At 37.3% G+C, this 12,985-nt stretch overlaps 1 protein-coding gene across 1 annotated transcript in view; it reads left to right on the forward strand.

The window, feature by feature from the left end:
- The first annotated feature begins 792 nt into the window (after window positions 1-792).
- The window catches only part of gramd4a (GRAM domain containing 4a), a 59,231-nt gene continuing 47,038 nt past the window's right edge, over window positions 793-12,985 (forward strand). Inside the window, exon 1 of the mRNA XM_020926358.2 lies at window positions 793-1,151. Within this exon, the coding sequence (XP_020782017.1) occupies window positions 1,123-1,151 (29 nt within the window). The 5' untranslated portion in view covers window positions 793-1,122. The remainder of the gene's footprint in view (window positions 1,152-12,985) is intronic.

The following is a 12,985-nucleotide window of genomic DNA, read 5'->3' on the forward strand; positions in this document are numbered from 1 at the left end:
ATGAATTTGTTTACAAAATTGCTGATAAAAAATAAGGCTTTAATGGTGAATTTTAACTGTTAAATAGAGACTATTGACTTTCCTCATTGAAAGATGCTCTCATTTTTTTCAATAACAACATCATAAACTATACACATATAATATAAACTATACTATATTGTTCTCCTAGAGAACAATAAATATAGACTAGATAACAGATTTTTACCTTCGACATGCAGCATTCAAAGTGAAATAGAAATCTTGCTATGGAAAATTGTCTGTTCAAGATTCTGACACAGACTGCTAAATGATTAAGACAATTTATCAATTCTAATTTCTGTCTGTTAATTATTATTTTTGTTGTTTATTTAGTTGCTTCAAAATCTTGGATCATAATTGATTTGCACAGACAACAACATAAGCCCTATAAAATGAAGAAAATGTAGGACTGTTGCCATGGCAATTAACAATAAAAAAGTCCTTATAATGCCATGCATAGGCAAAACCATGAATAGGAGAGCTTTAATTTAACTTTAAAATAAATGTAATAATGTTTAGAAACCACGCTCATTGTGGTTGTGGTCATTCAGTTTCAGTTTCAGTTTGTTTCATGTCTTAATTTTTTTTTAATATATTGAACCTGCTGCTGCATTAGGTTGCGCTATTTGCCGAAGCCACACGATGGCACTCAGGAGACGCATAAACGGGCAGTGTCTTTGCGCATAGTGCGTCTCTCCTCTCTCTGCTCCACCGTCCTCACGCCTCCTGTCTCAGCACCAGGACGCAGCGGCCCCTTTAAGAAAGCTCATCCCAGCACTGACGACATTTCCTCGGCGCTGTTCCGATCTCTGTCCGTTTGGTTTCCCCGAAAATCGACCACAGACACGGGAGACGGAGGAGCTATCTGCGCGCTCCGGGCCAACGACTCTGGTTAGGTCAGGCGTTTACAGTAAAGGGAGGGGGCGAGGCAAAGCGCTTTTTTACCCTCCGTGTTCACACAACAAGCAAAGCAGAGGACAACATTTGAACCAAAGAAACGCGGATTTTTGGTGATGGATGGATAGGACGCATAGCTTTGACCGAGGCAGTGTGGATGTCCTGAGCAGCAGGTGTATCCAGGGATAAACGGGAATCTCAGTGTTCATGAAACTTTGCTACGATTTACGTGCTGGGTAAGAAAGACAGTTATTTTTACATGATTATGAAGTTTGATTAAGAAAAGATGAACTTGTCTATATTTACATACCTCTCACTGTGTTTCTCATTTTAGAGCAAGGCTTCAGGTCATGTCCAAATCGACATAAAAATGTTAAAATATTATTTCAGGCTATATAGAAATGGTTAAAATGTTACGCATGGCCGAAAACTGCACACTGTAGTCTATTAGCTTTCTATGTTTGGTGTATGCCCATGATCACAGCATTAACTAATTTAACAGGTTATTTATAGCTAATCTAGGTTTAATGTTAAGTCGTTGTAATAGTTTTGTCTCTCCGTAACTTAAAATAAAAAAAATGTTATGGTTTCGTTTTCACCAATCAGCAAGCAATCCAATTTCTTTATCTCTAAACAACCGAGCTACCACGCTTTCAAACAAACAAACAAACAAGCAAAAATGAATAAATTAAGCACTTCTGGTTTTTTTTTAGATGCTTTTCATTTGTGATTTACATTTTAAAGGTGCCCTGTGTCATTTTTCAGGTGTGGGTTCCACCAAATGCTTGCCTTCATTTCTGTGGTCTTCATGGAGATGTTATTGCTTTGCCTGGAATGTTCCTCAGTAGAAAACATGCATTCTGATTGTGAGCAAGGTCATCTAACTTGGCTTAGTTGTGTCACCTGTTTGTCCCTATGACGTTTAATGTCATACTGGAGAACTTTCTGGACAAACCATGATCCTCCAGCAGAAAAAGTTACATTGTTGTGCACCTTTAAGACTCCAGGAATTTGCATTGTGTCCAACTTCTGTCCACATGATTTGTTTCTAAGTTATGGTGTTGTGGTTTCAAAGTTCCATTCATCTGTGGATGTTTGGCAGTTGCGCGCTGACCTCAATTGATCTCTCCTCATTTACCCCAGACACAGCTCACACTGTACATCCTATTTTAGAGGGTCAATACAGACGATTGGGGATGAAATATTGAGTTTGTGTCACTGCTTATATAATCAGTGGTGGAGTAGTAGCTGGAGTGTGATGGTAGGCTGTTATCAGTGGGATCATGTGGTGTTGGGTCATGTGATTGTAGACCTGAATTATGCAGGCTACATTTTTTTTCTTTTTATAGGAGACATACTCACAGCGTTCACAAATAATTTTCTGGTGCAGCATCATGTTACGAGATTTTCTGATCTATGCTATAATGTTATTTCCTCATCAAAAACATACCTGGAGTTTTTCTTTTGTTTCATTCACACATGTTTAACAAACAAATCCTGCATATCTACGCAGAGTTCTTCTCTCAAACTCAGTTCTTCCCAGTGATGTCATGCGGTACAGGATAGAAAAAGAACTCCAATGTGTTTTTAAAGTCCGTACACCTTCAGTAGAATTGTTTGGATGATATCAGCCCTAGAATTGCCAAACTCTACTGAACTAAAGGTGAAATGTAGCTGTTAACTTGAAAACTATCACTACATGACATCACAAGGTGGAACAGAGCATTTTGAACTTCAAAGATGTAAACAGATTAATAATAAAGGGTTACTCAAACATGTGAATGAAACAACACATAACTTCTGGTTTGTTTTTGAGGAGGTAACAACATTATAACATGGCTTAAAGCTCAATTTTGCATAATATAGGACATGTAATTTCTTTGAATCGGTGTGCTATCATGAATGGGTATTTCTCATTGTTTGTTAAATGAAATGATTCATCATTGTTTGTTTTGCGATGGCCTATGATGTAAATGTGATGGTCAGAATTTGATAAAGTTATGTTCATTTTGTGGCATTTGACCTGGAAGATTAGTCACAATCAAAATATGCATCATGAACAGCGTGTATCCTCCTCCCTCATATTCTGTGACCATGGCAGTCTATTAATCTTGCCTAAAAACTTCTACAACCTAAAATGTATAATATATAGTCTTTCTCATAACTAAAAAATGCTAGGTTTTCAGCCCTAGCTTTCAACATCAGTGGGATCTGGGATTATTTTGCTTTCACTGTCATATTTCAGTACTTCAAAATGCTAAAACAAGTGACAGATAGACAGACCTACTAGCAGTATTTATGAGATGTTGTGTCTCTTTATTTTCTGTTATGCACTTCCAGAGCTCACTCAAGTGTCTAATAACTTAACCATTTTTGTTTAGAAAATTTCACATTTAACCTTGCCATGATTTAATTAAAAGTTGTTGTTTTGTTTTGAGCTCATATGGGGAATTACTTAGCTAATGTTGACATTTTTATGAACCATTTTAGCTACGTCTTTATTCCCTGTCAGGTCTAATCTATCCTTTCTTCCTGTGGGATCTTTGTGATGGACTAACCTGGGCCAGACAGGATTTTGGCTGTGAAAAATACGGGCTGCTTTTTATTTTTCCTCATCCAACGACACTGAGCCCAGAGGGTGGCAATAATAGATGGACCGAAGCCTGTGCTCTTATCTTGCCCCTGCCCTTCCCTCCATGCAGTGTTGGCTTGTACAATTGGCTGAGCTATATTTGGCTATAACTATATGTCAGTTTAACTTCCAATTGAAAACAGAGACATAATAACACATTTAATCTTTGTAATTAAGTTTGCCCTTTGTCTGGTTTCCTCTTATCATTGGCAGGGCTCCCATAAGGCAATGTTATGAGAGCATTTTTACTTCAGAATCCTATATACATTTGACAGTTTAAAACATAGTAAATATATTTAAGATTTAACCAAAAACTTGGTTATGTCTTTTTAAAAAATATTTTATTCTGATAAAGTTTATAATTTTACATTCTGGTTTGACACAGATGCAGATATGACATACAAAGAGGTAATTCCAAAACCTTTACGTAGCAACCATAATGTTAACACAGGCTAAACTGCACAATAGTTTTGCACAATAGTTATATGATAAGACAAACACAAATTTATGATAGCACCTTTGTTTTGTTAGATGAACAGAAAACATGCCTTCTTTGAGCTTAAATTAACCCTGCATTTTGGATGTAGTTTTATGTTGATGATATAAGTAAAGATATGAGGTTTTTCATAACTTCCCTCTATTTTAATAAATAGAAAAAACATGAATACCTTTCCACTTAAATGAAACACTGTAGGCCTATTCAGATCTTGTACTAATTGGTCGTTGTTTAAAAAAATTAGAAGTTTAAAAATATAACAGTGAACACTCTGGTCTATTCTCTATTATGAGATAATCATGTAATACTTGCAGCTGTCTGGCACATTCCTCATTGTCTTATAAAACATGCAGAAGCCAAGAATAGCCTCGCAGCTTCTCTCAAGGTAACACATGATGACAAGAACACTCATTTTACAACCTTTTTGTTTTAAGTCACTGGAGTTATCTGATGCCATATTGTGGCATTTCTCATAATAACAAAAAGTTTTTGGTTACCTGCTTGTTTCTATGGATGTGTCACTGCTCTGCTTGGTGTGTTCTAGTTAAACATTAAACAGGTCTGCCTTACTTTTATTCAATTACAGATGGTTTTATAGCTAAAAAATATTTAGAAAAACTTTTTCTAGTGAGCACGGTTGCCTCTTCACAGACTGACTTGACAATAGAACGGTTTAATGCCATACTCTGAAACATTCCAGACAAAGTAATAACATCTCCATGAAGAAAAGATTTTAACTGACCCTCCACCAGAAAAATGACACACTGCACCTTTAAGATTAAAGTAAGCATGAAGTAGCTGTGGTAGTACTTATTTACATGTGTGTCTCCACACATGTTGTTTTGCCTGGACTGTTCCACACTATCATATGACATTAAACTCCTCTGTCTTCATGGAGACAAAAAGAAGGCATCACCAGGCCATGTTACAGGTCAGATCTGTGGAAAGGCAACCACACTCATAGTAGGAATGAATCGTTTTCAAGGTACACAAGGCAGACAAAATAAATACATGCTTAATGCTATACTGTGGAACATTATAAGCAAAGCAACATCATCCCCTTGTAGACAAGCAGGTGTTTGACCCTCCACCAGAAGCATTCTAGCACCTTTTAAGGATTTTATTCAGAATATTACAAGATAAGGGCTGTGTTAGTGAAAAGAACTGCAGTGTTACTCATTATTTCACATTGTAAGATACCTGTGAATCATTCGACCCTGAACCTGAGATAATTAGCTTGAGTCTTGCCCAGAGCCTTGTATCAGACCCGCTGTGAGACACAAAATTACTCAGTGTGTGTCTTTAATGTGTCATAGAAGTTACATCCAAAGCAGCCCTTTTGTCCCTTGTTGTTGTCTCATATACTCTGTTTAAGTGCTTTCACTGCCAGTCCCCGCCCTTTGCTCTCATAGCTCACTTGATAGGAGATACAATACAAGGGCGTAATACTAGAAGAGGCTATCTCATGTGTTGAACTAGCATCTTCTTTTTGATAGCCCATGGTGAATTTCGAGCAGGAGGCTACATGTCTTCAAAACTTGTTCAATATAAACAATAAACTCAAACTGTATTAATGAAGAAAAGGATTAGCAAATGTCTTGTCAGATGTTAGCTTGGCCATCATCACATTGAAATTAGATCAGAGGTGGATAAATTATGAATGAATGAACACTCTCATTATTACGATGTAAACACACAGAGACAAACTTCAAAAACACAGCCATGTTTACAATGTGAGATATATAGAAAGTTGGTGTTCACTTAAGTCACATAATACTTTTTAGCCAATACATAAAGAAATAGACAGAAGAATAGAAGAAAATCATGCTTTTATTTTCATTGGATGGATGAAATGGATGGTATTTGGCTATAATGTTCCATATTATGACATTCAACTTATCTATCTCCATGGACAATTTTCCAAAGTATGGTTTGAAATTTCTATTTCAGATGGCACCAGCTGCTTCTCTCAAGTTTTATACCACACTGGAACATTCCAGACAAAGCAACAGTCAGGTGTCTTTTGCAATATTCACACATTTTCACTGCACCAAGACAGCCGTGTAATCAAATGTATTAAAATAACTTCACTCAGTTTAAACTTGCAAATATGAATTTTTCTGATTTTCTTTCATGAGTAATAAAATACAGTTGTAGCCTGATGCTGATCAATACTCAATGTAGCCATGTTACACAAAGAGTTAGGTCTAATTGATGTAAATGTGTGATTGAATTAGTGCATGTAAAACTAGATGTGGGCCAAAGGGCATGTTTGTGAAGCTCTGTGCTGGTTAATGCACAGAGTGTGACCGTGTAACCAGCGGTAACCTCAGTCACTGTGGGTCATTAGAGGAGATTATACCTCACATAAGCGTTCCCATGCACCACACAGTGCAGGCTTGTCCAGGCCTGTAAATCTGCTCTGCTAATGTACTCGCGGGTAAACAAACGTGATTAGCTTGTGTTGTCTGGACAGCAGGACAGTAATGAGTGCACAATAATGTGAATGGAATTTTTTTTTTTCCATCTATCCATTTTCTTCCACTTTATATGGGGCTGGGTCGTGAAGGCAGCAGTCTGAGTGAGGACTCCCAGACTTCCTTTTCCACACACACTTCCTCCAGCTCTTATGGAGGGATCCCAAGGCCAGTTCTGGGTCTTCCCCGGGGCCTCCTCCTCCTGGATTGTGTCCAGAACACTTCTCCAGGGAGGCATCCAGGAGGCAACCAGAACAGATGCCATGCTCCTCTTATTCCCATAAGCTCCTGAGCACAGGTGAAGGTGGGAACATAGAGAGGAACGAGAACTTTGCCTTTTGACTCAGCTTCTTCTTCACCACAACAGTCCGATACAGCCACTGCATCATTGCAAATCAGTCCACCTCTTACTCTCTCTTTCCCTCACTCATGACCCCGAGATACTGGAACTCCTCCACTTGAGGTCGTAGTAATTTTTATTACAGCTAATTATTGTCAAGGTTTATTTTTATGGCACATGAAACTGTAAGCTTTATTTATTATCTATATTTAGCTTTATTTATTGTCTATATTTTTGTTTTCATGGGCATATTGTTTCAGCGATTGAAGGTAGGGGAAAATTAAAAGTAAAAAAAAAAAAAAAAGTTTTGTTCAATCATTGGAAGAGAAAAAAAAGACAACAGAGATGCTTGTTTTACTACAATTGGCATTTGGCTTTAAACTCTATTTGGTTATGTCGTAGCTGATAAGGTAGGATTAATGCTTTACTGTGGAAAACTCAAGCTAAATATTTGTATGGAAACAACCAGGTGGCAGACCCTCCACCAGAAAAGTTACCCAGTGGAACTTTAAAACAATCTCACCCAGCTGGTATTTTTCCTCTGTTATAGCTTACCACCAGCCCCTCTCCTCCTACAGGTCTTTTTCAGTGACTTACAGCCGGCTCTGCTTCAATGGAGGCGTTTTTGTGTTTGCACTTATTTAACCAGCCAACTGCGTCACATTAGCTGCAGTTTGTGTGTTTCTCGTAGTATTATTCATATGGAGATTGGGCTTTGGGCTCAAAAAACCCACTATTTCTGCTCCTGCCTGATCCGTGCCTCCTGTCTTTTCTTTTCATCTTTTTGTCCCTGTTTTTCAGCTGTGGTGTGGCACAAAGTGCCCCTGGACTGCAAGATGAAATGCGTGAAAAGGAAATAAATGGCAGTGTTAGCCTGAAAAACAGACAGTGAAAGAAAGGATAGAAAAAGGACAAATTAGAAAAACACTCTTGAACCTGAGGTGGTATTTTTGTTACATAAATATCATTTGGCAGCAAAGATGACTGTTTGTGACAAAGGCTCTCACAATTCAGTTTAATGACGCAATTCATCATTGTGATATAACTGAGCTGGATGTGAACAGGTAGAGCCCAAAAGGGGCAGTAAATGTTATTATAACAACTCAATTATTAATCTCCAATAAGCAGGCATAGCCACAGACCAGTGGATCCATTTATTTTATCAATGGTTTTGTCTGTGGGTTGCAGTGTTGATGCCTCTTGGCCTCTTGCCTCTTGAAAAAGAGATCCTTGAATCTCAATGGAACTTTCCTGGTTAAATAAAAGTTAAATAAAAAACAAAAAATAAAAAATAAAAAATACATGGCCAGTACAAATATATTTTTAAAATATATTTTATTGTGTCATATTAAAGGTGCACAAAAATACTCTTGCTTAATATTACAGCTGACACTATATTTATGCTTTGTTTTTATTTTCCTCCTTTCCTTGTGCTAAAACAAACAGCTTAATATTGTAAACAAAGATAATCAATCAGATAACTAGACTGAATCTGATGTCCCAATAATTAGATCACTGTTTGGAAACTGTGGTAATAGGTTTGATCATTTGTTTGCATTGTTTTTCAATTGTATACAACGTTACACTACATGCTTTTAATAATGCACGAGCTGAGTAGCTGGTTAACCACAGGCCACAAACACAGACTGTTAGAAGACACATACCTCCTGTTTACTGAACTGAACCAGAATCTGTATTGTTTTGGCAGCATTACAGTAGTGCCGTTCCAGTACTAGTTTCCATTTGTCATTTACATATTTTCTCTGTAGAGATGATAGGCTGGCATGTTCCACAGTATGGCATTAAATTTGCCTGTCTCCATGAACACAATATCAGGCAAGGTTCCAAGTCAGATCTATGGAGAGGTAAGTCCGCTTGAGAATGCATGTTTTTCAAGGTATTTTTGAGCATTAAATTTACCTGTTAAATAAATGAAAGGTAGCCATAATGTGTAACATTTCAGGCCAAACTATAATATCTTCATGGAGACAAGCAGCTGTCTACCAAAAAATATTGAGTGTTAAAGGTTTAAACCCTTAATTATTAGTCTGTCTACATCTCTAAAGCTCAAAATGCTGTTCCAGCTTGTAATAACATATAGTGGTACCCATAACCTTATAACATTCTAGGTCTGAATTTATCCAAATGACCAAATGATTGTAGTGAAGGTGTATGGAGTTAAAAAACACATCACAAAGAGAGAAGAACTGTTTGAGAAGAGCTCAGCCTACATAGGCAGTGTTTGTGTGTGAATGAAACATAAAACTCTAGGTATGACAAAAACCCACACATTTGATTGTCAGGAGTTCAATTATCAGATGCCCATTTGTTTGTTTAGTCATCCTCTTTACTCTCTGTCCATTTTATGTATTTATTTATTTTTTTGAGAGCCCGATCTGACCAATGACTCACCCGCTGTAATGTAGAGCCGGCTGTGTGTGGGTTCACCGTGAGCAGAGTTTTAATTTTGACAGCGGTCTTGATGAGCAAAAAGGAAGCACTTATTAACCTGACAGTCACTGAATGTACACTCAGCCTTCAGCTATAGAGAGATGAGCCAGCCTATTTCTGGCTATTTCAAAACCAATAAAAATAACTCAAATGTAGTGATGTGTCTGTGACAATGCCCAAAATTTGACAGTTAACACATCAATTTATTACCAAGTGGTAATAAATTATATTTTTAACACAGAAGGAATTATTGTATTTTTGAGCAATAGAAACACCCATATGAATAAATGCTAGATAGATATGTTTAATATCAAGCCATAAAACATTCTAGGCAAAGCAATAACATCTACATGGAGACAAGTAGCGCACCTTCTACCAGAAAAGTTGCACAATGCATCCTTAACAAAAAAATTTATTAGACACATATTGGGTAGAAAGAATACTGAGAATGACCGGCCAGTATGTACCCACTAGCCAGGCTGGCTCAACCTAGTGCCTCCACATTTCTCTGGCGACTAGGTCAGGAATCTGAATATACTAGATGGTTTGCAAGAACCCCAGAGGTTGTAGACCGCGCACCGGCCAATCAGCAAAGAGCTGTGAAGCCATGACGTCAAACTCAAGTGCCTGTCTGGGTCCCTTTTGTGGTACATCACAACAGTAAACAAAGCGGTCGAGATGGATGTAGACAAAGCCATACATTCTGTGTTGGCAACAATTCCAGAGATCAAGGATTTAAAGCCGGAACAAAGAGAATGTTTGGAGAATTTGATCAAGGGGAAAGACATTATTGCCCTTCTTCCTACAGGATTTGGCGCATTGCATATGTCATGACCAAATAGCAGCGATTGGTTAAATAAAAAAAGTACTCGCCTACAGTCGAGCAAACAAATCCTAATGCTGCGAGGTTAGACAATTTCCATAAAGTTAAACCGGCTGATCAATCAGGCTTTGTATCCACTACGTCAGTCCTAAACATGAACAGATGGGGGGCTACATTGATTATTTTTGAGCGTTTAACCGTACTGTGGCCTGGTTTTGTATACTGAATACTGAAGTGTTTCTTTTATTTCAATTGTGCATGTTACAGTAATTCTACACATTAACTTTGACTTTGTTTTTATCTAGTTTCATTTTTAATGTACCAGCAGTTAGCCCTAGTTCTTCAGCTGGTGGTTAGTATTTAGACATTTCTTGCAAACTTTAAGATTTTCTGAAGTATTTCTTAAACATTTTTTCAACACCGTTAGGGCTTTGCAATTATTCAAATTTTAATCAGAAACCCTAACCCTTTCAGTCATGTCTAATCGTCACTGCACACTCGAAATGTGGGAGTTATAAGTGTATTATGAAATGACATGTAAATAAAAAAACATCTGATTTCTTTCTGATCATGTTCTCATATTACTCACATTAAATTTATGAGTTAGCATGTCATTTAAATAATCGTATACAGTAGGTTACATCAGATATCAATCAGGTTTTGTTGTGCATATAAACACAGCCAATGTTAAGTTTGGGTATTTTTACTCAAGAGGTTTACATTGGATCCTCTGAGTTAAACTGCCATTTTTGTGTATTTTTAAGTTTTTGACAAGACACACGCACACGCAAAAGAATGATCAAGATGAGAAAAGAAATTGTGATAAACTCTTGCTGCCTAACAATATAAACTACAGACACAAATTGCTGTTCTATACGAAATTTTTGATTGTCTGGAAAGATGGAAATGAGATGGAAAAGGTGGAATGGCTTTTCCTGCTGAAGTGTTTGTTGGTGCCAGATGGTCTGTGCCTGATTCTTTCATGTTTGTGCCACATTTTGACCCCCTGCCATCTGAACATCACTGCAGGACTTTTCTCCTCACACCGCAACACATTTTGGTCTTTTATTGTTTGAATTCAATGAAGCGTTGTATATCATAGTTTCAGTTTTATGTTCTTCATGACAGGATTGATGTGTGTTGTGGTGCTCTGTTGCCGTATCCAATTTGCTCTAAGGCTCTTTGTTAGGTGATAACATTTGTCACAAAACATGTTGTGTTGTTATTGAGGCAATGACATGACAATATGTGAAAATGGGCTATAGTTGGATCGTCATTGGCGTAATAAATATGAAAATTACTTCATCATCATCATAGCGCTGGGTGATACTGGGTGGGTACTAAAAATTGATCTTATCTGTGTGCTGTGCTGTTTTAGATGTATACTGTGATTCAGTAAGTCTGTATTTGCAGCTCCATGGTGTAACACAGACACTTTTCCCAAACCGCTGTTTTTATTGATAAGCCTTCGTCGTGGCCAGACTTAATGACATGAGAATTTAACCAGTTGCAGTGACGTAGAGACGTTTCATCTGTGGTCATCTGGACATCTTAAAGATACTCAGAGTAGGATGAATTCCCAGTGCTTCAAGCCAGCACCATCAATTGAAAATGGCTTCTGGATGGCAGCCAAAATGTCTTGATCACAGAAAAGTCCAGATGACCCCAGATGAAACCTCCTATGCATTGAATCACTCCTGGATGAATGAACAATTACACTGTCTCAGTTGTTACTTTTTAATAACCTATACTAGTATAATCATACCATATCTGCATGAATTGTGATAAAATCATGATCTAGGCTCTATTCATATTGCCCCTTCTTTATCAACATTATCTGTATAATTTTTGTCTAGTCTGTTTATTTCTCCTGCAATTATGACAATTTTCTTTATTTTGTACTAGTCCCCAGGAGGAAATACCAAGCTTTTAGTTTTAGACCTTTTCATTGTGTTTAGAAGACAGCTGGCCGAGAATACTCAAACTGATGCTGTTCTAGTAATCACTCTAGAATCCAGATTACATTATAAAACTACGGCTGATCCTTAAAACAACAAAATCATGCGCTGTTTAGATACGCCGAACTTACCAGATGTCCCAAATCATGTAGTGCTATGAAGAATTGTAGCAAATACTGGACCAAGGAGTAGAGAGTCATCAATATTTATTTTATATGTTGTTGTTGTTGTTGTTGTTTTTTTCATGGCAGATGATGATACCTATTGTTTAGAATGCATAGTTGAGCCAATTTAGATTCCCCAAATTATGTAATTAAAATTGACTAAAAACTCACCTTCAGCCCTCTTTTTCATCACAAACCTGTAAGAGAGTTGTGTTTTCAGCCGTTTTGTATTTGCACTTAATTGTTCAAATAAAGCTTTATGGGGAATTTTAGGCTGCATGTCACACAAAACAAAATATTGGCATGTGCTGGAGATTTAAGGCCAATATCTGATATGCTAAAAAGTCCAAATATTGGTCCAAGGAGTAACATGTAATCCTGGAAGAACATTGGGGAATTCTACAAAATACCTAAACTAAATATTTGCAAAGTGAGTGGGTGCAACTGTCAGAGTGTTTTCCCTGGTTGGCAATTTAGTAGTGTCTTGATTTTGTTGCAGTCACTACAAATCAATTTTTATGGAGGTTTAAAGTGTCTCATTTCTGACCTGTAATATGCACTGCTTTCTATCTTGTGTCCATCATAGTCTCTTGCTTCATCTAAAACTTACTCTGATAGGCAGGCTTTGCACTTCTCTCAACCTGGCGTCTTTCCAAGTATTATAATAAAGTACTTGGCTCCATAAACCTTTGTCAATAAACCAGACTCTTGCACCTTCCTAATTTCCAT

The sequence above is a fragment of the Boleophthalmus pectinirostris genome, unplaced genomic scaffold (genome assembly GCF_026225935.1).
Source record: "Boleophthalmus pectinirostris isolate CB_2022bp ecotype Guang Dong unplaced genomic scaffold, ASM2622593v1 HiC_scaffold_18, whole genome shotgun sequence".
In the NCBI taxonomy this organism is placed as follows: domain Eukaryota; kingdom Metazoa; phylum Chordata; class Actinopteri; order Gobiiformes; family Gobiidae; genus Boleophthalmus; species Boleophthalmus pectinirostris.